At 39.9% G+C, this 27,151-nt stretch overlaps 1 protein-coding gene across 1 annotated transcript in view; it reads left to right on the forward strand.

Moving 5' to 3' along the window:
- MEP1B (meprin A subunit beta) overlaps positions 1–27,151 on the forward strand; it is a 34,353-nt gene that overhangs the window by 4,014 nt on the left and 3,188 nt on the right. Inside the window, exons 2-14 of the mRNA XM_086741496.1 lie at positions 253–271; positions 457–507; positions 610–653; positions 1,671–1,743; positions 3,446–3,563; positions 7,821–7,999; positions 9,450–9,668; positions 12,857–13,009; positions 13,608–13,823; positions 16,716–17,183; positions 18,886–19,068; positions 19,527–19,809; positions 22,012–22,213. Of these exons, the coding sequence (XP_086597622.1) occupies positions 253–271; positions 457–507; positions 610–653; positions 1,671–1,743; positions 3,446–3,563; positions 7,821–7,999; positions 9,450–9,668; positions 12,857–13,009; positions 13,608–13,823; positions 16,716–17,183; positions 18,886–19,068; positions 19,527–19,809; positions 22,012–22,213 (2,208 nt within the window). The remainder of the gene's footprint in view (positions 1–252; positions 272–456; positions 508–609; positions 654–1,670; positions 1,744–3,445; positions 3,564–7,820; positions 8,000–9,449; positions 9,669–12,856; positions 13,010–13,607; positions 13,824–16,715; positions 17,184–18,885; positions 19,069–19,526; positions 19,810–22,011; positions 22,214–27,151) is intronic.

Raw genomic sequence — 27,151 nt, forward strand, 5'->3', positions numbered from 1 at the left:
TCTTCACAGAAGCAGTACTGAGCAACTTACTTGTTGGGCAACCTGAAGTAGGGAAGACACATAAGCACATAAGAAAATAAACATTTCCAGTCAAATGAGGAGGCAGTGAGTCCAGTCGATCCAATACAAAGCCATATACTAAGTGCTATCTGTTGAGCTTAGATCGCATCTCTAATACTTTTGAGAGTAACACGAGCTGCATTTCATTATATGCATTTCTAATAATATCTTTTTTTTCTTCCCCCTCCACAGCCCGCTCCAGAGACAACTGGTGAGTTCTGTTTAGAGATCTATTTGTATGCATGGGACACAGTCAATGAAACCAGCTGCTCATAAACATCGCTGGGACAGACACAGATTTATAATTACTGTTATTGTTATTGCATTAATTTTCACACTTCATAAAGATAACAGCAAGGGCTAATGTCCTACCTCACTTGTCTTTCTGTTTTTCAGAAATAGACGTAGATGGAGGAATTGATCAAGACATCTTTGACATCAATGAAGGTTTTTTAAAATTTTGTTTCTCTTTTAATTTTTTTTTAAATTTTCATTACAGTAGCCACCGATCAATACAATAACTGAATGTTAATCTCCTCTTCCCTTTAGCTTTAGGACTAGACCTTTTTGAAGGAGACATCAAACTTGACAGGGTGAGTTCAAATATAAAATATAAACCCGGAAATGTGTCATTGACTTACACAATGTAAAGTATTGCTGGCACGGAAACGATTGATGCATCCTGCTCCTACTAACAATAAATGCTGTTTATGTAACAATAAACTGAAAATATCTGGGGACAGATTTCTTGCAAAATGTCATAAACAACAAAGGAGTTGGGTGCATTTGTGGAAACCTTATCCTGAATAAGGTTGGTTTAGCCATTAGATTAATGTTATTAGCTTCTTGTTTCCTTTGCTGTATTTTTTATATTTGTACTTTTAAGAGATTCAGCAACACTGATCACATCCAGACAGGTTTATATAAAAGATTCTTAATTTATCTGCCTAATATTTATTATGAGCCAATTAAATTTACAGATCAATGCTGCAAAACCTTCATCGTGTAAGTATATTCACTAAAACCAACAGAAAATTAGATTTATAATACCACATTGTAAAGCATCTATCCAGTATTCCAATCTGATTCATTAAAAAAAAAATACGTAGTAAGTTACATCCCAAGGAGACCTACTAGAAAATCCAAAAATGTCTTGTACTCCTGAAAGTCAATAGTGCCTTACTCTTTCCTTTGGTGAACTGCTTTGGCCAAAGCATATCAGTGGAAGCAAGGACAGCATTTGCTAAGGGCACAGGAACACACATTATGAAAAAATACAGAATTGTTATCTCTGCATGGTTTTCAGGTCTTTAGATGTTAATGCTTCCCACAGGAGCTGAAGCTCTCCTCACATATACATTAAAATCTCTGGTAATTTGTATGGAGAAAATGCTGCAGGAGTTGGAAACACTGGTAGAAGGAAGTGAAGGGATTTCCAACCTGAGCCTTAGACCTCTGAGTGACCTTCCAAAGTTTTTTGAGGCCTTTGATTCCTTATACGTCTGATATGGACTTGTAGGAGACGTGCTTTACTTTAGCACTATTGTAGTCTCTGATCCTAAATAACTTTTTGCTGAGGCCTGCATACTTATTTTCTTTCTCAGTTGCAGGAGCGAAACTCCATCATTGGTGACAACTATCGGTGGCCCCATGTTATCCCCTACGTCCTTGATGATAGCCTGGGTACAGTATTTGCCTTTGACAGTGTCTGTATGTCATGTTGAATGACATGTTAAATAGATGTTGGTACTGTGGCATCCTTTCCTCTTGTAAGTCCAGAGCATATCATTTCCCACAGCAGGATCAGGCATGGGTATAGACAACCACGGTATATCATGCTGGTGTTAGTGCTGGATCTCGCCTCCTTTCTTGGGTGAATCTTATCCTACCATTGCTATGGCCTAGCAGATTAATTTGGTTTTAAAAGCGTATGTCTGAGACGTGAAACTCCACTAAGCCGAAGAAAAGACAAGGCACTGAAGAACTTTTTTTAAGCCAGGAAACTTGCCTGGTGGTTTACATCATCTAGACCACTGATGGCAAATTGGCAGGCAATGCAGTTTGCAATGGCACATCGCTGAGTCCCCTGTTGTGGGCCAGGGACACACAGAATTGTAGAACTGTCTAAGTTGGAAAAGGTCTTTAAGATCACCAAGCCCACCACTGAGCCATGTCCCTAAGTGCCACATCTACACATCTTTTAAATACCTCCAGGGATGATGACTCCACCACTTCCCTGGGCAGCCTGTTCCAGTGCTTGACAACCCTTTCAGTGAAGAAATCTTTCCTAGTATCTAGTCTAAACCTTCCCTGGTGCAACTTGAGGCCATTTCCTCTTGTCCTATCACTTGTTACTTGGGAGAAGAGACCCAACACCCACCTCACTACAACCTCCTTTCATCACAGCTTGTCTCCATTCCTTTGAATGCCTTTGGGCCTACAAGAAAGATGAGGAGAGACTGTTCAGTAGGGCCTGTTGTGATAGGACTAGGGGTAGTGGTTTTAAAATAGTGGGAGGTAAATTTAGATTAGATATTAGGAAAAAATTTTTTACAATGAGGCTTGTAGAACACTGGAACAGGTTGCCCAGAGAGGTGGTGGATGCCCCATCCCTGGAAACGTTCAAGGCCAGGTTGGATGAGGCTCTGAGCAACCTGATCTAGTGGGGAATGTCCCTGCTCCTTGCAGGGGGGTTGGACTAGATGACCTTTGAAGGTTCCTTCCAACCCTAACCATTCTATGATTCTATGATTCTGTGAATCCACTTGGCTGTGGCCCTGCATGGCAGAAGCAAGTGGTGAGATGGAGTTTGAGTTCTTACTGTATACCACGTGGGGAGATTGTGCCCTCACTACACAACGTGGGGAAAAAGAAGTCACCCACACCCAGTTTGTATTCAAATCTAAACCTCTGAAGGGGTTAAAACCATACAAGTTGCTTAGAGGAGATAACCCAGTTATAATGTTAGCAGTTCAAGTCCTGGAGAGATTTTGTGAGAGATCTGTAGCCTGCAGTTTGCCTGAGGTGATATACAATGTCTTCATTCCCTGTTTATTTAATACTTGCTCACATAAATTTCAGCAAAGTAAATTAAAGAATTCACAAAATTAAGAACCACACACTATCATGTATTATATACTCATCATGTTGTATTTCATACATGAGTACCAAAGAGAAATTACACAGAAATGAAACACAGGGATGACAAAATGTCACAACAGTCTAATTTATATTTTTTAGGTCCCTACCTAGGTCTTAATCCAGCAAAAAGCCTGGCTCAAGCCAAAGATTGCTGGAGCAGGACCCACCCTTAGGATTTGCTCTGTAGGGATAATAGTACAAACCTATTGGCTCAGTATTGACAAGGACACTGTTTGCTTTGCAGAAATGAATGCTAAGGGACTCATACTCAAGGCATTTGAACAGTATCGACTGAAAACCTGTATTGACTTCAAGCCTTGGGAAGGGGAGAAGAATTACATATCTGTGTTCAAAGGAAGTGGGTAAGAGAAATAATGCAAAATAACTCTGTTTGGCTACAAGCTATTTTCATGGCCAGTATTCACTCTAAAGCTCATCTATCTGATTGTAAGTTTCTATTTTTATTGTGTCTGTTTTTCCAGTCTTTTTTTTTTTTTAACTGGAAATCATAGTAGTTTCCAAAACTGGTGTTACATTGGTAGTAATGAACAATTTCTTGCCGATACTTATTTTTAAATAGAAGAGGTAATCAAGTCTTTTAAGAGGTAATTTTCGGGGCATGGTAAAAGATGTCAGAAACAAGCCAATTTTTTCTTGACTGATTTTTGTGTATTTGGAGTGTCAGTTTCAAATGGTCATTCTTAGTATATCTTAGATTTTAGAAAATAAAAATCCCAGTGAAAATACAGTAATTCTAACCGTGGGACAACAAATTTGACTATAATACATGGAATTGCATTTGAACAATGTCACACCAGCACTCAGATATAACAGCAATATTTTTAAATGCTGCACAGCACGGAAATATTTAACAGAGGTTTCACTTTACTTGCCTCTTTTGTTGAATAGTTATGCTATTCCACTTTAACTTCTGCAAAATAAGACTCCAGTAAAGTCAAAATTGCCCCAGCTGCTTCCATCTCTAAGACAGTATCTGTCAAAACAGTGCGACAAGAACAAATAAATTCTCCACTCTATGCTGAACCATTTCTGGCTTAGAAAAGGAGATCAGGGAAAGCTTGATAGCCTGGTGAGGAAATTTACTTTCAGAAAATCATTTCCTGATATGAGAATGCATTCATAAATGAGAAAGATTTTCTGATAATAGAAATGTTTCCCTTTCCCTTTGGCTTGTTCTGAGATATTTGTAGCAGATAATTGTTTCAAAATTTCTTCAATCTCTGGCTCTGTATTTTCTATTCTTCATGCTGTGCTCATGACATTGAAACTCAACTCTAAAAGATGTATAAGTGGAGACTTAGGGAGCGATGCATTTTCCTCTGCTAATGACTCCAGCTTTGTGAGCCAAATGGAAAAGTCATGTAACTAAATTTTTTAGTCCTTCATCACATGAAGTATGCATTGAATTTGCTAATAATTGTACCTGAAAAAAAACCCCACAATATTTAGCTTATGGCAAGTAAGAGGCCTTTGCACAATGTTTCATTTATACATCTGTTAAAAATAGATGAGTCATGGTGATGAAGAGGACAAGTCACTCTAGTTGGATAACATTTCTTGCCCTCACTGCCTGGTGTGTTGCTTGCCCTGAAATGTTTCTGTCACCTCATCTAACACATCCATAAACAATCAACGCTCAGCAGCACTTTTTAAAAGGTTGAAGCTAAACAGTGCAGTCTCCTGAAAACGGCTGTCCAGTTTCAGTGAGCTAGCTTGGGGGTCTACAAATAAATTATCAGGACTGACCCTGCATTAACTGCCTTTCATTTCACTCCATTCCTCTCTCTCGATATAACAGGACAAGGTGAAATGTGGATAAACAAACCCATTTCCACTCTATTGTTCCTATATTTGTATTTATCAGCTAGGACTCTCTAACTGCGGACTAAGGCCCTCAGTCCAGAGGGTACAGCACAGACAAGAGCACAAAGTTCCTGGCAACACCAGCTGGATTCATAAAGTTTTATCACACCAAGAAAAAGAGGATAAATCATCTGTGCCTTTCTGATCTTAGCTTGCATCTATAAAATAGGCAGAGGAAGGCGGGGGAACTTTGTGTCGAAAGGATTTGTAGTAGGCTGTAAAGTCTACGTCTGGATGATCCTTTTGAATTCCAATGAAGTCAGCTACAAAAGAAGCTGGCTGCCATTTTGTTGTGTTGACTGCCCTGTGTAAAAATACGTTTGTAGTCTCTGATATATACGCACAGTGTCACCAGCCTCTGTGCAAAGAGCCCTCTCCCTGTCCACATTCATTCTCTACCATTCGCCAAGCCTTGGCTACTGCCTGCGTTATGTAAAAGGTATATGCTTATAACTTTTATACCTATAACAGGTATATACTTATAGCACTAAGTGAGTAGTAAGGTACACGCCAGGTTTTCTAGCACACAGCCTTTCACCTCACCCTCTATTCAGGTCTATGCACCCACAGCAGAGGTAAGACTGTGGATCTATTTAAAGACCTTTTCTTGACTCCAGCCTGCGTGCTAAGCAAAATACGTGAGGGATGCTTGTGAATTACAAAAATACAGGAACATTAGACATGGCAGGTGCCTGTAAAGCTCACAGAACAGTTTGGGAACCTGCAATGGATGTGCTGTCTCTCCCTACTCTTCTCAGGAAGAGCAGGACTCATTCAGCAGGAAAACTAGCATGATGTGTTTGAGTCAAATCATTAGCAGACCAGGGGGGTCAACCCCGTCTCTAGTATTTCCACATGGGACATCAGGTTTTCATGGAGCTCTCCTGGAAGGTCACGTTAGCTCTTTGCCACGGTGGCACACGGAAAAAGACACACATGCAGAAGCAGATTGATACCAGCTTGGTGCTGGTAAGTCAAAGTATCTGTGTGCTGATGCTGGTGATCTGTGATACTATACGAAGTTAGTTACTAGCAGGACATTAGTATAAAAATGTGCCTGAAATGATTTCTGGCTATTAGAGAGTAGGATTTCTAGATGGCATCATTGCTACTGATGGCATGTATCTACTTACAGCCCGTTTTCCAAAAAGAAGGATGGTGGGATAAGTCAGAGCAGGTACTTCCCTGTTACTCTAGCCTCTGATAGAGCAGCTAAGAATGCAGAAATCATTGCTTTCGGAGGAGATACAGCTGTTGTGCACTTGGACAAGCTGGGACTTTCCCTCTATTTTCTCCCCTCCTAAAGACACTGCTAACATGAGGTTTGGCTGCCCATTGCTCTGGAGTGCCCTGTCCCACTCACCTAGTTTTATTCTCAGTGCTGGTTGATGTAGACCAAGCATTTGCTCCTTCTGCAGCTGCAGAACAATGGTGGTGTAGGCATTTGGCAGACTGAAGGCAAAGGGAAGCTGCATCCCCCTGGGTTTGGATGCTAGTTTTGCCAAGTGTCCTGGATGAGCCTGTGGCCTGCTGTGTTCTGCACAGCAGCTGTGAACCCAGAGGCAGCTGCTTTGGTATGAGATGGACCCAGAACTGTGATGGACTTCGTAGACTTCTGTGCAACTAGGAAAAGCTGCATCATCAATATGAGGCCTTGCTCAAGGGAAGCCCGTGAAATTATGGCTGCCACATGTGCTCCTTCCCAGGTCTCATGCTGTGATTTTAATGAGTAATCAATAGCCAAGGCCTGTGCTGCTTTGTGAAAAGAGAAATACCAGGGAATATGTTGCACTAATAAGTTACAGTGTTCGAAAGCGCATGGCTTGCTTGTGTTTTTAAAATTTCTGGGGTGATAGGACTGCAACTCCTATGGCATATTTTGCGCCCAATTAATTTTATGGACTTCTTTGGGCAAGTGTTGATTTATTTGCTGCATAAAATATCAATTTAAATGTAACTCTCTGTGCTTGCTAGTTTGTGGACATGGGGTGCCATTTTATTGACTTGTGCAGATAGCTGAGCTTTTTTATACTTTAATAAGAACTTCCAGCACAGCTGTGATTTTGTTCTTTCTTGCGAGTATGTGTCAGCAGCAAGCACTCTAGCGCAGCAGCTCACAAATAACGAGAAAGAAAAGAGCTTGTAAAAAGCACGGTCAAATCCACCAGCCTTTCGGAATTTACCTTTCTGGTGCAGAGGTGTACCTTTCCGGGTGGCCACAGCCCCTCACAGAGCAAAAGACCGAAACAATAAAGAGAGAAGCAGCCGCGATGGCAGAGGCGAGAATGGGCATCAGCCCAGTTTCCCTTACGATTGGGACAGGCTCAAAGCGCGCTCATGGTCACATGCTGGGGTCCAGCTAAAAATTGTTAATTTGCAGTAACTTAATTGCTCTAAATCACGTGTCTGTAGTCTCCGATGTTTACCAGAGTACCAATGAAACCCTCATCAGTTTTCTTCTGTCACAAATAGCTCAACATTTTTCTGTTAAAGCACATCCATTAAAAACTATAGAGCCAGAGTAGGGGAACTGCTTGTTCATCGAAACTGGGCTAAATATGAGAGGAAAGGATCCGGTAAGGAACAGATCAATGAAAAAGTACTCTCTGTAGCAAAATGTAACTTCAACACTCAAGTTAAAAACATACCTGTTGAACAGACTGATTTGAGAGTTCGCGTGCCATGGGGATGATATGTATCTCACAAAGCCCTTTCTCATTTTGTTTCAACGCTAGCTGCTGGTCCTCAGTGGGAAACCGCCAAGAGGGGTTGCAGCAGCTCTCCATTGGAGACAACTGTGACAGGATTGGGACGATCCAGCATGAGTTCCTGCATGCCCTGGGATTCTGGCACGAGCAGTCACGGTCTGACCGGGATGACTACGTATCCATCGTCTGGGACAGGATTCAGCCTGGTCAGTCAGTCCTCCGCTTTTCCTTTCAGGCTCTGGTGTTAGGGGGTTCAGCTGTGGAACATCCTTTCCAGCCATCCTTTGGTGGCCGCGCTATTCCCTCACCTTAGCTTTGAAAGCCAGCGTATCAATAAATTAAATATCGAGTGACATCTATTTGGGACAGAAAGACTTGTTTGTTGTTGCTGTGGTGATTCCTTGTGCCACGGCAGTTCCCAGAGGCCTCACTAGAGATCTGAGTCCTGTTACGCTACATGTTGTACAGCAGAACAACAGAAGAGAATAATTCAGTTTGTTTAAAAGAATAGTCTGAAAGCACTGTTACTCTGGGATGCCTTAACAAAATGAAAGTAACTGAAAGAAAATCCCATTCTGAAAAACCCGGTGGAACCAAAGCCAGTAGAAAATCTCCAGTGAAAACACCAGTAGTACTCTTTCTCCCCAACCACTACACCCGGTGCGGGCAGCAGAGCTGAGATGGCAGAGCGTGCAGAGAGGCTGTGCAGAAAGGAGAGACGCCTTTCAGGGTCTGCATCACGCGAGCAGTTACTTCAGTGACGAAGCTTGTGACTGTAAGTGTTGGCATATTTGGCATAAGCCTGACAGCTGGCATGAGGTCCCTTGGGACTCTGCTCGGTCTCGGCCTCTGCATCTTGCCTTCATGCCCTGTGACTTTCAGGCAGTTCAAAACCAAAATTATATACACAGACTTGATGCTTTCCTAACACAGGTACACACAGAAGACTGAAAAAAAAGATAATGATTAAATCTAATGCATTCTTATTTAGTTGTGATCGATAGTCAGGTGCATATGCAAGAAATGACTTAGACTCTGTTATTTGATCTCCATTACATTTTGCTGACTCTTTAATGGCAAATTGTGCTATTGTTAGCCATTTGAAACTGCTGCAGCTTTTTTACACTGACCAAAATATAGTTACTCTATTTTGACTAATTTAAAATGTTTTAAACTTTACCTTCCATTAGGTAGGTAGTAATGTTTTTTTGCTTATACTCCAGAAAATATCTGTAAAGTTAAATTCTGGAAGCCTGTCTGATGACAACTCTAACTTGCTTATTGTGAGCTAAGATGACCAGCAATTAAAAATTAGAGAATAGAGATTAGAAAAAAATAAGGCATTAGAGTTGCTAATTTCATTGATTTGAGTACTGAAACAGTATCTCAAGCCCATCAAAGTTTACGGGTCATTTCACAAGGAAAAGATTTCTGGTAGCAAAAAGCTTTCCTCCATCCAGCAGAAGTCATCATGTTATGTTCCAGTGACTGAAAGAGGAATGTAAATAACTCTAGACTAGAAATAGTTTTACAAAGTACAAGTAAACCACTAAAAAATATACTTGGGGATCTGATGGATTCTCCCTTTAAGTCTACGCATCAAAACTTGATCCTCTTGGGCAACAAAAAACCTTTCCTTTTGTTTTTCCCATTTAGGTAAAGATCATAACTTCAACAAATATGATGATAAAACATCAGACTCTCTGAATGTGCCCTATGACTATACTTCTGTGATGCACTACAGCCAAAATGCTTTCAGGAATGGAACTGAACCCACCATTGTCACTAACATACCAGACTTCATGGATGTCATAGGACAGCGAATGGATTTTAGTTCTTATGATCTCCAGAAATTGAACAGGCTGTACAATTGCTGTAAGTTTCTCTGTTTCTTTTAATTTTTTTTTTTACTTCTGGCATTTGAAAGAAACGAGGCTGGTGCATACATGCTAGACTCATCCAGGCACAAGTGGAAGAGATGCTAACTTATTTGGAGAAGTGAATTGTGTTAAAAACACCAGAAATAATGGGACAGCTAGAAATAACATAGCCCTCCTGCAGAAACACTGCTGTGTAGCAGAGTTTTCTGTGCAATTTTATCTGACCTTTAGTTAAAAACCAGCTTCAGTCAGCAGCTGATTTTTGTTCATCCCTTGGGTGGCTGTTTGAAACGTCTGCTTCTGCACAAAGCTTTTGGTTTTTTTCTCCTATTATTCTGCAGCTGTTGCTCAGATATTGTACAGAAATGAGTACCTTTGCTGTGGCTATCGTACCTGCGCTTTAATGCAATCTGAGATGGAGTGTGTGCTCATGCAAATAGGGTTTAGATGCTGTTCTGAAGAAAATGTGAGCTTTTAAAATTTTTATTTTTAGTTTCAAACCCAGTGTTTTACAAAAGTGGTCAAAAGTGTTATTTTGCTCGTGTGGGATTTATTTCAAAAAGCTGAGTGAAAGTAAGAGACAGAGAAATATAGATAATTCTGTTACCAAACTGGAATATAATTCTGTAATTGTGACTGCATCAAATGTGCCCTGGCACTCAGATGAAAACTTTCACTTCACTGCCTCAGCATCCCAAATAGTGAATATTGGTTTACAATTACATTTAAGCCTCATTCTACAGATATCTTGAAAAATTGCCAAATTGTTTTATTCAAATGGTGCATTTTTTGAGCGTACAATTCTGATGAAAATATTTCTGTTCATGTAGGTCTAAACTGAACACACACTTACACGCAGCCTTAGCTTCCAGCACTTGGCACAAACTCAGGTCTTACAGAAGTGCTTACAGCTAAGGATGTCTTTAAAAGTGGATGGGGTCCTTCTTCCTTTCCATTAATCTTATATATTTTCCATCATTCTCATGCATTACATAAATACTTCATGACATTTAAACTTTATTCTTAAACCATAGGCACATTCCCAAAGTAAATAAGCCTCAGTCGTGTTGAAATTAGTGGCAAAACTGCCACCACCCTCAGTTCAGTCAAGATCTGTCCTGCTTCCCAGTCTGTCCCTGGCTTCATATAGTGAGCACGATATTTGCAGAGCCATAAGTGGTCTTCAGATCACTCACCATCTGCCTAAGTGTCCCCTGTGCCGGGAAAGAAGGGTATTTCAGAGGTCCCAGCCCTCGCCCACCCAGCTCTCAGACTGATCCTTCCAGGTTAGAGGGAAGACTGAGAACGCCAAACATGGTTTGGGTGGCAGCAACCTTCCCGGAGGAATCAAAAGATTGCTTCTGTTTCTGAACATGATTTAAGGAAAAGTTGAAGCTGAATTTCTGCTAAAGGCCTGTGTGGTTAGGAAATTGCATTAAAATGGGAAACTTCGTTCTTAAATTGAAAAAAAAAACAACAACATACAGGTTAAGAAATCCTGACTGATACTTTAGTGCTGTTCTGATCTCTTCTTCAGGACTGTCTTTCAGGCCATATGCTAACAGTGGATTTTAGTCTGCTTTCCCCTTCTAGCATATTACTTAACAGAACTGACCATGAGGTTTCCCTCAGCCACTGGAAGTTAGGACTCAGCACTCATCCCTCATGTATTTTCTTCCAAGTCCAGCCTTTCACTACATGCCAAGAAAGTGTCTGGCTTTTGGTGCAAATGGAGTTCAAAACCTGCCTCAAGCAGTGCCCCCTTCCCTTATTTCATGAATTAATCTAAGAAATACATTGTGAGCTATTGGGTCTTGCTTTTCTCTCTTCCTGTCGTCCAGGTCACCGCTTCATGCCAGCTGGCACTTTCTAATTGAGGTAGTTAGGCTACTGCTTTCCTGTTTGGGCAAACTGAGTTCATATTTTGTTTTGTATTTTGATTTCAAAGAGTTCTTTCATCTAATAACTCTCCATTTTTTGCTTACCTTCTTGCTGACATCCTAGCTGGGTTGTTTGTTTGTTTGTTTGTTTTTAATTTCTCCAGCAGTCAATATATAAAATTTACTGTGAAAATATTTTCTTGGTTTTTACAACATCTTATCAATTCTATATCTTAAAAGGTATCAGTCATACAATGCTTCTGACAGCCTTGTAACCTCTAGAGGATTGTTAGCTTTCTATGAGGACAGAACGAAATATCTCAGCGGTGCAACAGATTTGGCAGCACTTCTTACTTAAGTACTTCCCTGAGCTACAGCCCAAGTGAAGCATTTGGTGTGCCATTGTGAAGTTGATTTTTGTGATACTCAAGGCCCTTTTTGTGGTGCAATGAAACCTCTAAACCTGCCACGATATTTTACACATAGTTTGAAAAGCAGTACTCATGAAGCATTTTATTAACTTAGTTGTTTTCAAATCATGGCTGGTGTTACACAGAGCTTAGACAATGAGAAACAAATCTAAGAATAGAGGTAAACTTGGACCGTGTCTTCCCTCACCCATCCAGGATTAGCTTCAGACAGAGAAAAAAATTTCATACAGTGTTCTGCCTTTCCTGTTCAATTGCAGAGTCTTCCTTCATTACATTTTTCACTTGTTATATGCAAGACATCTTAAAAATTTGTGTGAGATGAGAGATCCTCTGGTCCCAAATGTAGCTTTGACAAATGTTTCTTTTTTCAATTCAGCCTTTGGAAAATTAAGGTTTGCCCACTGCAGTAAAATAACATCTGCTCTACTATTTTTCAAAATAAGCACTCCAGCTAATAAATTAGTGAACCTTTATCAAAATTTGTGGCCGTGTGTCGACTGGCTGAAAGAACGCAGAGGAATGAACGGGAAGTCCTCGGTCCTTTTGGCTGTGTGGTGGGTCTGGGCTGCTATTAGTGTTCCTTGTATAAATAAAAGATGTGATGTGCTAATTAGCTGGCACCCTCCTGTGCTTGCTAGTGCCCAGAGTGGTCCTGACAACATCTTATTAATTTCAGTGTGAATGGCCAAATGCTTTGAGTTCCTGACGATTGTGCCTATGAATCTTGAGGGTTTTTGAAGCCACTGATTATTTTGTGTTTGCATTTCTTAGTCTTTCTCTGCTCTCGGATTTGGACATTGAGAATTAAAATGTACGTTGTGTAACAGATATTTGCAACTTTTTTTTTTTCTTTTTTTTCTTAAATGTTACAGCCTCCTCCCTAAGTTTCATGGACACGTGCAGTTTTGAACTTGAAAATATATGTGGCATGATTCAAAGTTCAGATGATAACAGTGATTGGCAGCGTTTGTCTCAGGTTCCTGCTGGGCCAAGTACTGATCACACTAATATGGGAGAATGCAAAGGTATGAGAAAAGCCTGTGCTTATCTCTCTGGGAAATATTTTCTACAGAGACATGTGAGTTGACTTTGATCTTGGCCTTGTTATCTGTTTATTTGTTGACAACTTACAGTTTATTTTTTAACTAAGCAACATCAAACTACTTACTTAAGGACATAATGTGACATGTTTGATCTTCTGCTTATTTGAGAAGATTGAACATTCTTATCTCTTTCGATCTCTTTTGTAGCCTTAGTGTCACACGAGAACCATATAAAGTGTTCTAACCTATGGCACCGGCACACCAGAAATGCCTGCCGCTTTTCTGAATAATTGTTCAGTAAGTCTTTGGAAAGGATTAAGGTTTAGAAATCATGTATATTATCAGGGCTCAGGTGAACAATAAATTTAGAATATAGCCAGGTGTTTCTGAACCTGTCAGAGAAAACTTCATGTGAACAGATAACAGTCCTCAGTCTGAGGATTTGTACAGGATCTGCCTCACCCTGACATGTAATAACCCTCTTCCAGGGTTATTACAATACAGTGTTAAGAATACCAGTATGCCAGGAAATTTTTTTTTCTCTCTCCTCTACTGTTCATTTCTCATTGACTTTTGACAGATTCTGGCTACTTCATGCATTTCAACACCAGCGTTGGAGCAGAAGGAAGCACGGCTGTCCTGGAGAGCCGAATTCTCTATCCTAAAAGGGGATTTCAGTGCTTACAATTCTATTTCTATAACAGCGGTCATGAAAGCGACTGGCTGTATGTCTGGGTCAGGGAGTACACTTCAGCCCATCCGAACGGTACTTTGAGACTCATTGAAGAAATAAAAGGTACTGAATAAAATTGTATTTTGGTTTAATCTATAATCAATATCCTTTTTGATGTACTGGGGGAAAATATTGTAGCAAAGCGACTCATCTCCTAGTGTTATTTTTTGACTTCTCTATGTAGTTGATTCTCCACTGGTGAAATTATACTTGATGAATCCTCAGTCAGCTTTTTACCTACAACATAATCAATTACCACAAATTACAAACTCTTGCATTATCAAGATAGTTTTCTCACCAAAACAGCCAAAATTCCATTCTTTTCTTTTAACTATTCTAAAATTGCTGGTATCAATAGCAACAGATGAAGTTGGTCATTAGTGTAAATTACCGTGAATAAGAAAGTAATAATTAAGAAATGGAAAGTATAAATGCCCTGGAATACCTAGCATACCAGTTTAAAAAAGATGAATAAAATGTAACTTACTTTTTAAACAAAGTTTGAAATTACTTAACTCAAATATATGGGAAGCAGATGATGATTTGAGTTGTAATTTAAAGAAAATGAAGTTCTTGTGGTTTTAGGAGCCTACGGCCTACAGAATGAGCAACTGAGGTCCATTAGTGGACAAGAGCTTTTTAAGCTAGAATGGCCAGTCAACTTATGATTAAATTACTTTCTCAAATATTGAACTATTACTTGGTCTTCATTACAGTTATGACTAGTTCAATCTTCTTGTTACAAAAGGGTCTGAAAAAGTTCTTTTACTAAATAGGTATCATATCCACTCTTCCACCTCTTTTTGTCCCTTTAGCCTCAGCTGCTGCTGGTGCCTGTTTTTCTTTTCTTTTTTTCCACTCTTTTCTTCACCCTGATGCTTTCAGCATCCATGTGTGCCATTGGGAATCTTTAATATAAGCGTCAGGGCTGCTAAGGCAGATGTAGATTTTAGATCAGTCTGAGCCCTCCAAACTCTTCCGAACCCTACTTTGAAGCCACGATTAATTTATCCACACTTCAGCCTTCTTCATAAATACTCTTTCACGTATATTACGTCACATCAGCCATTCCTGCTTTCTCAAGTCCATAATTTTCTTTTAGGTCTCTGATCTCATGTATGTGTCCAAACGGGCACCCTACTTTGACAATCTCTGGTAAAACTTTCAGGAGTATTTTAAGATCACTTTTTCCCCCAAGCTGTTTCACTTCTTTCACGTGAGAAGTTGCCCTCACCAGTGCAGTCAACAAACTGGAAGAAACAGTGATGCTACAGCCTTTTCCAGCCATGATCTGAGATCCTGGCTGAGCTGCTCATGGATTTGGACTGAACAACCACGCTTGAGAGGCTGAGGGATGATCCCTGAACCCTTTTTGATGGTCTGTGGCAGCTGTGGCTGCCTTCAGCTGGGAGTACGGGGGGCTGTGAGGATGCGATGTTTTACAGCACAGTAGCTGATCTGCTCATTGAGTATGAGTCAGAAACTCCAGTCTTGCATATAATCTATGCAGTTCAAAAAAACTTTAGTTTATGCAGAAGACAATTTAGTGGAAAACAGTGGAGTGCTTTGTTCTTGTTTCTGAGTCTGTTTTGTTTTTTTTTTTTTTTTTTTTCCCTCCTAATTATAATGGTAATGAAAAATGGCAAGAAATTAAGACTTATGTTTGAGATCCATTGTGTTGTGTTTGGAATTGTTAGGAAAGTGAAGCATGAGTTCTGTACCTGGGACTGGCACTGCTTCACAGAATCACAGAATCACAGAATTATCAAGATTGGAAAAGACCTAAAAGATCATCCAGTCCAACCATCACCAATACTTCTCAGCTAAATCATATCCCTCAACACAACATGCAAACGTTTCTTGAACACCCCCATGGTCGGTGACTCCACCACCTTCCTGGGCAGTGCATTCCAGTGTCTGACTACCCTTTCCGAGAAGTAATATTTCCTAATGTCCAGCCTGAATCTCCCCTGGTGCAGCTTGAAACCATTGCCTCTAGTTCTATCACTGTCTACACGAGAGAAAAGGCCGACCCCTAGCTCACTACAACCTCCCTTCAGGAAGTTATAGAGAGCTATAAGGTCTCCCCTGAGCCTCCTCTTCTCCAGACCGAACAATCCCAGCTCCCTCAGCCGCTGCTTATTCCATAAATGCAGCTGAAAGTCTGGTCTTTGGTGCAGGAGAACATAAACCAGATAGCAAAAGAAACTGTTTTGCTGCACATGCTGTTAAAAAAGGATGTCCTGCTTTCCCTTGCCTTACAAGGCCTCCATGCAGAGGTCTTTCTTTTGCACACACTGCTCTGGGAGTCACATGGAATTTGCTAGTGCAGGCACTTTTGGATGTAGCATCAAACTCGCAGTGAGGTTTTATCACATGAAGTAGGTTTTGCAAATGAATGGCTTTAATTTGACCTTAGTGTCATTAATCATTTGATGGGTGAATAGTGTTTCTGCATAGCAAACTTCCAACAAGTCATTTAAATGTACAAAACAGTTTAATGAGCAAATCTCATAGTTCTAGGCTCCCAGAATCCTCTATAGCACTTTTTGTTGAGATATGTTTTTATTCAGTTATTTGAATATACTTTGCTCTGAATTTTTTTTTCTTCTAAACAACACACGTGACAACCATCTTTGTGCATTTAATTATCACAACTTTTATACTAATTTAATGTAATGTTCTTTAAAAATATAAAAGAAATAGCAGTCTTAAAAACAATTAACACTCTTTTCACTCAAGTTAAAGAACTGCTATGCATATTAAATCTGTTGAAATTCTGAATTGAGAAAATATGATCTTGCACTGAAAATGTATCATCTACAGGAGAACTATTCCATTACGTCAATGCCAGTGGAACTGAGAAATTCTTACATAGCATTGTTACAGGGTCTATAGACCTATGCAGTGTCTGACTGTACTGCTTACTCAGAAGTCTCTACCCTTGTTTTTCAGGTTCACCTGCAACTTACTGGCAGCTACATCATGTTTCTTTGAATGTCACAAGTAAATTCCGGGTTGTGTTTCAAGGTGTGAAAGGAAGTGGCTTATCAAACGGAGGCCTCTCTATTGATGACATCAATTTGTCTGAAACTCAATGTCCCCACCACGTCTGGCATATCAGAAATTTCACACATCTCCTTAATACAAGTCCAGCAGGGACAGCAGGAAGAATATACAGTCCACCTTTTTATTCTAGTAAAGGATATGCTTTTCAGGTCGGCTTGTATATAAATGGTACCGCTGATAACCCATTTAATTTAGCAATTTACTTGCACTTGATTTCTGGAGCAAATGATGATCAGTTGCAATGGCCCTGTGCATGGCAACAAGGTACCATGATTCTGCTTGACCAGCATCCTGATATTCGTCAACGGATGTCAAATCAAAGAAGTATAACAACTGACCCCCTGAAATTATCAGGTTAGTTAAAATCAAGTGTGCTATACACTGTGTTTAAAACATAGCAAAGATAAGGAGTAAAATTTTCTCTTTGTGTAAATGAATGCAGTTTTTTAAGCTTCTGGAATGTTTAATTTGCAGCAACAATATAATTGATCCACAGACAAGAAAAAGACAAACATACAAGCAGGCTAAGCTGAGACTCTGGATTTCAAAGTTGATTTGCATAAGAAACAGGTGGATGATCCACTCCTGAAACTTCTTTCATATGCTCTGTGAAGATGCATTTATACCTGCTTTAATGAGAATGGAAGTTTTCTAGAAGGCTTGAAAAGAACAATACTGAATTAACAATGCACACAGTGCATACCAGATAAAAGTGTAGTTATTAAATTGTAAAAGGCACAGTGGTGTCTGTGCAAATCTCCAGATGGGCAAAGTACTGATTCATATTATTTAACCTGTACTTGTACAAAGTATGAGAAGATAAGGAGCAATTGTCCACAATAACTGGGAAAGGAGGCAGTTAAGGTAACAATATAATTCTGAGAAATGGTAGGAATCTCTGTAAAGAGAGATTAAAGAAAACCTCCATATGCATTATTGGATAAAGACTGGATTTAAGCTGAAATAACTTTCTGCATCGGTATAAGAGTTCTGCGAAAAGAAACCACTTCCACCACTGAATTAGTTTCCTGGACTTTCAAACCGTAACAATAGTCAAGAAAGGAAGGCACAAAAATGTCTAATTCACAGTATTATTTTGAAAGTTTTATGATTTACATTCGTTTTTCTATGACACTGTCTCTAAGTGAAAACAATGCAGGTCATCTTGAAAGACTAGGTCCTCTCCTCTGCAAATGAAAGACGCATCACACGAGGTCCTACATAGACAGTTGTCATTTTCCCCATGCTCTCTGCTGTTATGGCCACAGTACTCAGCCCTTTTCCTTCCCCAACTCTGTGGACATGCAGTCTGTTTGCACTCTGCTCCTTCTCCCCTGTTTATTTGTATATTTTTAATAGCCCCAGATTCCCAGGAGAAGCCTTGTAACTCCTATCCTTTCTCTAACCAGCAGAGGTGTTGGAGCAGACGATTTCTTCTCCCTTTGTCAGATACTTTCATAGACAATCAGGCTCAATTTTGAGATTTAGAACAGGGTTTGATGGAGGGGACATCAGTGACCTGTGACCATTCAGGTTGTTCAAGTACCCTTTGCCCTACATCCACATCAAGAGATGTTTTTTGAGAAGCACTGAATTAATACATTTTATAGATTATTCATGTGCTACTCATCTTCTTGCTGACTGCACTTTAAAAGAACTAAAAAGAAAATACAGCAGGTTTTCAACTAGCTCTCCAATAACCTCATCTCCAGCAGACTCTTTTCTCAATAACTCAGGCTCAAACAAGCCGTTGAAGATCTCCATTGTCTTGTCCATCTCATCAGTGTGAAATCTCAGGCAAAAAGTCTGCAGATATTGTAGGCAGGTTCAGCATTGCTCCTACTCCTTGAGTTTCAGGTAACATTGTCTTCTCCATATTTGTGATATCCATGAGCAACTAAGCAGAAGCAGATAAAGACAGACGCAATCTGTCTCGGTTTTTGAGAGAGGCCTCAGTACTGCTTTGCAGCAGAGATTATTTGAGAAGGAAGAAATCCTATTGAGAAAGAAATCCAGAGTGGTCCCATACTCACATTCAGTTAATTTTTATTTTCAGATTCCTCGTCAACTTATTTTTGGGATAGGCCAGATAAAGTAGGATCCATAGCATCTTTTCCCAATGGAACTACATTCATGAGAGGTCCAGGAAGTGGAACGAGTGCATTTTTAACTCATCAGAGACTTAGAAGTCGTAATTTTATTAAAGAAGATGGTATTTATATTCTTTTAACAATGGAAGGTATGTAAACATAGCAAATATTCTTTACAATGCAGTAGACATGGAGTGTCACACACTTACTGAGTCATTAGTGCTGTAGATACAAATACACATGATGTACTTTGCAAATTAGCAGTTTTGGAACTATGCATGTATCGAAAGTCAGATCATATGTTTGAATAAATTTGTGGATAGGTACATGCACTGTATAATTCCTTTATCTCTTGTGAAGGTGTGTAAAACAATAATAGTCTTGTGCAAATTATTTTAAATAGAGTACTTCGAATAAAATTGTCTGTTTATGAAAAAATCTAGAGCACATTTTCGAAGTACCTCATGTTTCTGAAAGGTAAAAAAAGACTATTCATCCATTATACCTGTGGAAGGTTCTTTGTTGTTTACTATCAGAACTTCTCATTAGAATAAGAGGAAAAATAACAGGAAATAAAGACCTTATTTCTTGTGTTTTTATCACGCAGATATATCACATCTGCTCTCAACTCGGCCAAGTGTTTCACCCACCTTTATTACGTATACCTCCAGTGCCAGCACCATCAAACCTACCTCTAATGCCACTGCCACCACCAAGCCCACCACCACCACTAAGGCAACCACAAGGCCTATTGCCACCACGACACCCACCACAACAGCCTCTGTCACCCTGACCGAAAAGCCAGAGATAGAGGTTCCCGATTTCTGCGCAGACAACCCTTGTGAGAACGATGGTGTCTGCATTATTGTAGACAGAGCACCTGTGTGCAGGTATCTGCCTTTATTCACTCTCAAATGCAATTTTAGGATGAGTAATGAAAGTTTCTAGTAGAATAAATATTTGTTCCTAATGAAAGGAAAGGCAGACTGTAACTGATTAAGGCAAATATTTCCAACTGCTACTGCGAGACTGAAGGTATGACAAGTTTGGACAACAAAGCTCCTAACCTCAGCACTTGACCATTTTGAAGTACTCTGCTTGACTTCCTTGGAAATTATATTTTAAATGTATTTATCATTTTCAGTAATGTATTAGTCCAATGTTATAAAATAGACTGTGCATCTCCTTAGAAGTCCCTATAGCAAAATTTATAAGAGTTAAATATAAATAGAAACAAAACAGTATTTATATCAGTAGAAAAGATGTTTAATACTTCACAGGTAGAAAGCAGTATAGACATTATTTTAGAATTTGATTCAGAAGTATTGTGTAGTGTAAATTATGACCATGAATTACCAAAGTGTAGTTGCTTGCCTTTGAAACCAGAGATGAGGGCTGAAGACTAAAAAGATTGTTTGCCCTGCAAGAAAATGAATATGAACTTTTATTTAATTCTCTGTGGATACATTTATGTAACCCGCCTGGCTGATCAGCATTGTTTGAGCTCTCAAACAAGCTCTAGGGCTGAAGATAATAACTTTATGTGATGCTATGCCAGGACAGGTAGACTAGGGGAGTGCTGCGAGGCAAACATCTAAAGGCTGAGAGCAACAAGAGTCAGGATGACTCATTAAGTGTTATATCTCCTCATTCAGAAACCTTTTAAAAAGCAGTTCTTATGCAACCCACCAGAAGCAGGTCACAAATATGAGAAAAAGTCGAGAAGCTGTTCCAAGAAGACCAAAAAAAGTTATGTTGAATGTTATGCCTGATTTCGAAACTATGGAAAGAAAACATTTATTCTCTGACATCGCTGGACTATTTGAAGCTCTAGTGCCTGTATGACCTACTTTCCATCCTAGAGAAGTCTGTGACCAGCAGTCAGTTTCTGCTGCTATTTTCTGTCGGGAAACAAGGGGGGATGCGATACGTAACTCTTTTACACCAGATCACATGAAGTCCCCCAACAGTCAGTATCATTGCAGTGCACTGCAGAAGGACTCATTTTCAGGGTTGAGCATATAGTTCTGAATAAATGGCTTAGGCTGGAACTAGAAAAACAATATTATAACAAACAACCATGGCTAGAAAGATAGGTGCAGGTGTGCACTCAGCAATACTGCACATATATATTTTTTCAGTTAGATCATTGGGACCCTCATATGCTCACTATAAAATGTTTTGGAGCTGATAGTGATGCTGGATAAAGTGGAGGAATCAAGGCTTAGTCCTAAAACCAGATGACTGCCAGGATGTGAATGTCTTTTCTCACCACCTTCTTGGGGGAGGGCAGAGACAGCTTGTACAAGTTCTTTAAATTTGAAAATAAGCCCCTTCTGGCAATGAGAAGGTCTGATCAGAATGTGCCACGTCTACTAGTGGAGAAGCACTGAGCAGGGAAAGGGGAATGGAGTGGGAACATCTTTGGCTAGCTCAGTTCTGGAACTGGGGAATTCCTGCATCCAAGTTCCGGTAGAGGTTCTGGACCACTTGCCCTAGCAGCTCATTCAACTCCTTCCTATGAAGGCTTTTTAAAATTGACTGAGTGAAGAAGATAGAAGGGCTTTGTGTAAAAGCTGAGCATGACAAAAGGCAGAACTGCATCAAGATATGAGGCTAATTAGGAACAGCGGAAGCAAGTATTAGATGACATCGGTCCTAGTAACAGGTATCAGTTTCGTGGAGCAGAAAGTGAGTTTTCTATCAACAGAAGTGCTATAAATGTCAAGGAAAAGGAAGCAGATAAGTGAACTGAGTGATCCAGAGGGCCTCTATTGGTAGCAAAAGATGACCATTCTGTAGCAGCAGCTCTGTAGATCAGCTGTGGCAAAGCCTTAAGCAGTCAAAATAATCAGCATTGTGCTCGGGTTTTCTGGCTTGGTTTTTCTCTCTCTAAAGACATCATCTGTAAAACAGTGGGAAGCTGAAAGAAGCACATCCAGATGTGTAAGGGGCAGGGGCCCACTCAAGACAACTTTAAAATAGAAGTCTATTTTAAAATAACTCCATTATGCTTTGGGATATAGAAACAGTGCCCTTTTCATGTTTTTAGTGTTTAGGTGATACCACACACTTGTTCTTTTACTTTCTAGATGTCCGGCAGGCGACAACTGGTGGTACATGGGAGACAAGTGTGAAAGGAAAGGCTCAACTCAAGAAAATACTATAATAACGGTTTCTTCAACCATAGCTATATTTGTTGTAATGCTTATCATCACTATCACAACTGCAGTGTGCCTTAAAAAGAAATACAGTCAAAGAAAGGAAAAGGGGGAGAGCTTGACTTTACAAGAAGTAAGTATTTTGCCTCTTTCAACAAATATATTTATGTATGCACACACACATATATATTTATTTTTATATATACTTATATATTTTAGGTATATATACACACACATATTTACTAAAAAGTAAACAATCAAATTCAGTAAGAAGTCATAGAACCATAGAATCTTATAGGTTGGAAGAGACCTCCAAGATCATCAAGTGCAACCATCAACCTAACACCACCATGCCTACTAAACCATGTCTTGAAGTGCCACCATTTCCAAGTAAATTGGAAGATGTCACATTTTTGAAGTCTGAAAACTCCAGCTTAGGAATTAAAGAGCTCCATTAAGTGCTACTAATTGTCAAACACCAAAAAGCCATTTCATTGAAAACCTGTTCTCCTGCTCCACCTCCACCACTCTTACTGCCTTAATGGCAGTGTGAACAAAGGGGCTCATTTTCAGTTTGTAACTAAACTGCATCTTCTGCTTAGTGGACTTGTATTTTATCTATTACTGCATTTTCTACTCAAGATCTCCCCTTAAAACACCGGGGTATGGTGCTAAAAAATCCAACCCAAAATGTTAAAACAAAAAGCAAATGAAAAATAAATTTCCCTATTCAATGGCCATTTTTTATGCAAGGAACAAAGTGGCCATGGAAATCATGACTTAAGGAGAAATAAAAGAAGACAGTAGGTTAAAACTATCTGAATGACTGGATCAGAAAGGCCATATAGTGACATAGTAGAGACATTCGGTCAGGTTTTTATAGGAAGTTTCATAAAGTCCCAGGCATCAGGAGTCTTAGAATCTTAGTTTGAACAGAGACTTAGACTCGGAAACAGCAAGAATGACATAGCTTAGAGGGACTCTTAAGGCACAGGAGAAATTTTGTAAGCAAACTGAAGATGAATGGTCTTCCAGAGAGCAGACTTACATTTTGAATTTTGTCCTAATATCCTTTATGTGATGTACTGTTGAGGTGCAGTACCTCTGTGCAATGCCAGATACTTGACACTGTTACTTTATGATCTTCCATCAAACTATTTTAGTTTCTTTGTAAGTAGCACTCTTGCATTATACATATATTTCCCTTCCCTACATGCTTTGGAGATGTAGATTTTGTTGTTTGGTTGGTTTTTTTTTCCATTTAGAATAAAACATCCTTCTGAAGACAATGTGAACAAGCTTCAAAGACACAAGATGAATATCACTGGAAAACCACAACTACGTCATTGTTCTTTCTATTACTTTTACCTCAACCGTCATGATAAAGGTTTGTAAAGTCTGGAAAATAATTCATCATCTGGATAAAATACTGTGCTAAAGTCAGTAAAGTGTCTGACAGTTTTGTATATCGCCATGCAATGGAGAAAGATGGAAATGTGTTGTGTGACATGCCTGCCCTGTCTTTTAAGTCTACCTGAACATGAAGAAAACATGTAAAATTGCAGCCTGACTTTCAATCAATGCAGTGAAGTCTGGATTTACTATCTTATAATGATATAGGTATTTAAAATAAAAGGGAGCTGAACTCTGTAATCCTGGGGTACCCAGTGGTTCCGAGTCCTGCGACAGCTATCAGTCAGTAGTGTGAGGATATGTGGAGTGTGGGAGTGTCTGGTTCATTAAGTTATTTGGTTGTGATCTACGCAATATAAAATAAATAACAAGTAAGGAGAAAAGTGATAAATTAATCACACAGCCACACGAACATTAATGAGGAAGTCACAACAGAGACAATAATGAGGACACAGAATGCTTCAGCCACTGATTGATGGGCCATTAAAGGAAATACTCAGGCAGAGCCTTCAAAAATGTCAACCTGAACAACAATTTTTAATGGATTGGAAGGGGGAAACGATTAACATGAGTATTACCGGATACTTGAGGCTGTCTGGGATATGGGTTATCAGGAGAGGCTTGTAGGCTTATGTAAAAATTACTATGAGATGTTGAGGGGAAGGGCCAAAGGATCCAAAGGAAAAGGGGAAGGATCACAGTGGATCAGAGAGGAACTAGTGTGGGAAAATGATGCCAGCAACTGGAGAGACCAGCCTGCAACAGAGATCTGTGTGATGATGACTAGAGAGGAGACCACAGGTCTTACGGCCTGTTGGTTTAGGTATGAGTGCATGAAGGGATGGCACAAGCCGTAGGGCTTGCAGATCTAAGCACTAGCCACTGGAGGGACTGGTGTGTGTGTGTGCAGTAGGTGTGTTGAAAGGGCTAAGTGCTAGCAACTGGAGAAGAGACCACAGGCACCAGGGCTGTAGGTCTGGGTGGCAGCAACTGGAGGGACTGGGTTGTATGTGTGTATGTAAGAGGTCTATGTGCTGCTAACTGGAGAGACCTGGGTGTGTTTATATTTCTTCAGTGAATTTAATCCTCTTTGTGTGTATTTATAATTCACTAGAAAACGTCAAGCTGGAGTAGCTGGTGAGTTGGAGGAAACATGTCCACATCTGGGGGACTCAGTCTGAGCCAGTCGTCGAGGTAAAGGAGCTCAGGGTCCAGGCACGGATATTGGGCAGCCTACAAGCCTGTGCTGATATTAAAGGAATCTGTGACTGTGGGAGTGCTTATACAATGAGTGTGTGAGCATATGCATCTGTTTCACTAGCAAGCATCACATCACTCTACCTGTCAAGTAGGAGGTGGCCTGCACACTAGTTAAAGGAACTCAGGTGCAGGCATGGATATTAAACAGGTTTAGAGGCTGTGGAACATTCAAGAGAGCTGTGAATGTGGGTGTGCTTATGAGAGTGCACATGTTCTCATCAGAGAACCTCCATTCTGATCAGCTGGAGCAGGATGGGTCTGTCTACACTTGTGTGAGTTTGGGTAGCGTGGATGCTGCTACCCGCACTGCTCTCTCTGTGTGCAGTCAGCTGCATTAGGGACCTCTGTGTGTATGAGTGGGTCTCTTGGATACACACTCAAAAGTGCTACAGGCCAGACCTGCAGGCAGGAAAAGAAGCAGCTGCATTCCTGGGACTAGGATGGAGAGATCACCTGAGACCATTCCCGGCTGGGCACGTCACCTGGGGTGGAGGAATCCCAGGTCTACTGGATTTGATGGCTCCCTTAACACCCTTGATAAGTAGTGCTACAATTCAGTGGGGTTTGGAGAACAGAGCTGGCATGGGAATAGGAGAAGGGCCAGAGGAAGCAAAGTGTACGTCCCTGAGGACACTTTGCAGTCACCATGGGCACAGATCATCACATTTGCAGTGTTTTGGAGGGGGGCTGCAAGAGACAGGAGTGCCAGTAACAGAAATGTCAGGTCACACCAAATGGTTGGTAGACTGTTATGTGAATATGTTCACATTTAAAGCTCAGCAAATACTTTGATTCCCTGGAATGGATGTTGATGATCATAACATTTGTCGTGCAATTTACCCCAACTCTGGGCAAGAGCAGTTCAAACGTATCAAAATGTGATGAGGGAACTAGTCTTCCTCCAAATGCTACTGCATGGCACAAAGCAACAAATGTGTATGCTTCTGGGCCGACATTACATATGGAGTCCTCCTCTGATTAATATTCTCTGAAATGTATTTATATTTAAAGCATTCATAGCTGGTTTTATTAGCTTTTGTTGGAACTCAAAGATTCGCGAAAACAGCCAGACAAAATTAACAAAGATTTGTCAGAGCTAACAAACATCCTGGATAGGAAGATACCCTACTATAGCTGCCTTAAAATAACTTTCCTATTTTGACATGTCTTCATCAGCAGTTTTCATGCAAATAATCCTCCAAATGCGCCTTCAATTAAGATATGCACATAGATTTACATGGAGTTAAGAAGACACAAATGAAACTGTTCATAAATGCAACTCTGGCTAAAATACTTAACATTATAAACACTGAGCATTTCATAATTCCAAATGTGAACTAGTGAATTTGTGACTGCAGAGATCGTTTAGGTTTTCTGAAACACAGAGCACATGAAATGGCATAAATACAACCTGAATTGTAAACGCTTTTGTGCTTTCACTAGAAGAAAGCTTAATATGTAGAGCAATATTTTACATTAGATTCTGCAAGATGCAAGTTCCATAGGGTGTATACTGAAATGGTAAACTTCCATGGGAAAAATGCCTTAAGCTTCTGCTTATTCATTTCAAACAGGAATCAGTGAGGGGCACAACTTAAAAGGGAATCACCTAGTCAGTGAGCAAAATTCACTTTTCAGTGGTGTGCAGGTTCCACAGAGCCAAAAGAGACCAAGGTTTTATTAAAGCCATTAACTGACCTAAAATTACTCATGAGGAAAATACTTTTTTTTTTTTTTAAATTTTCAATGCAGAAAAATTACTCAGGAAGTCCAACATCAGATTTAATATTGCACTTTATTGAATTTCACAAAATTTATACTACTAGCTCAAGCTCCTGAACAAATGCATTTTTCTTACAAAAGCTGTACCACAACTGACTTACAGTGATGTTATTTTTCTGTGATGAAAGGAGGTGAGAGACTAAAAATACACATATGGTTTAGGAAATGAAGCATTTCAACTGGAGTTTTCCTCTTTGTGAGTAGATGCTTTACTTGGATTTGTAATTTAAGTTGCAATGTCTTGGTAATGGTCACCTCTTGTAAAAACAGCAACAAAGATTCACCAGCGCAGGTCCTACGGCTTTCCTCTGGAGCTGACTTGCCTGCTTTACAAAGATTTTTCTATCTGGCTACTAGGACTGCATCTGTTCTTTTAAACAAAACAGCTTAATTTTGGAGACATACATTTGACCCATTTGCCAATAATACAAATATTCATTGCAGATCAGATACCACATTGGTCAGTTGGAGAGCCATACATGGGGTTGCGGTGTTTCACAGAAAGACTGGATGTTTACTTTACTTTCCTAAAGTAAACATATTCACAGAAAGTTTTACTAAAAATCAAGCTTCTCCATATGAAATCACTGAGATACTAACATGACAGAAAACCCAC

The sequence above is a fragment of the Chlamydotis macqueenii genome, chromosome 2 (assembly GCF_036417535.1).
Source record: "Chlamydotis macqueenii isolate bChlMac1 chromosome 2, bChlMac1.mat, whole genome shotgun sequence".
Taxonomy (NCBI): Eukaryota; Metazoa; Chordata; class Aves; order Otidiformes; family Otididae; genus Chlamydotis; species Chlamydotis macqueenii.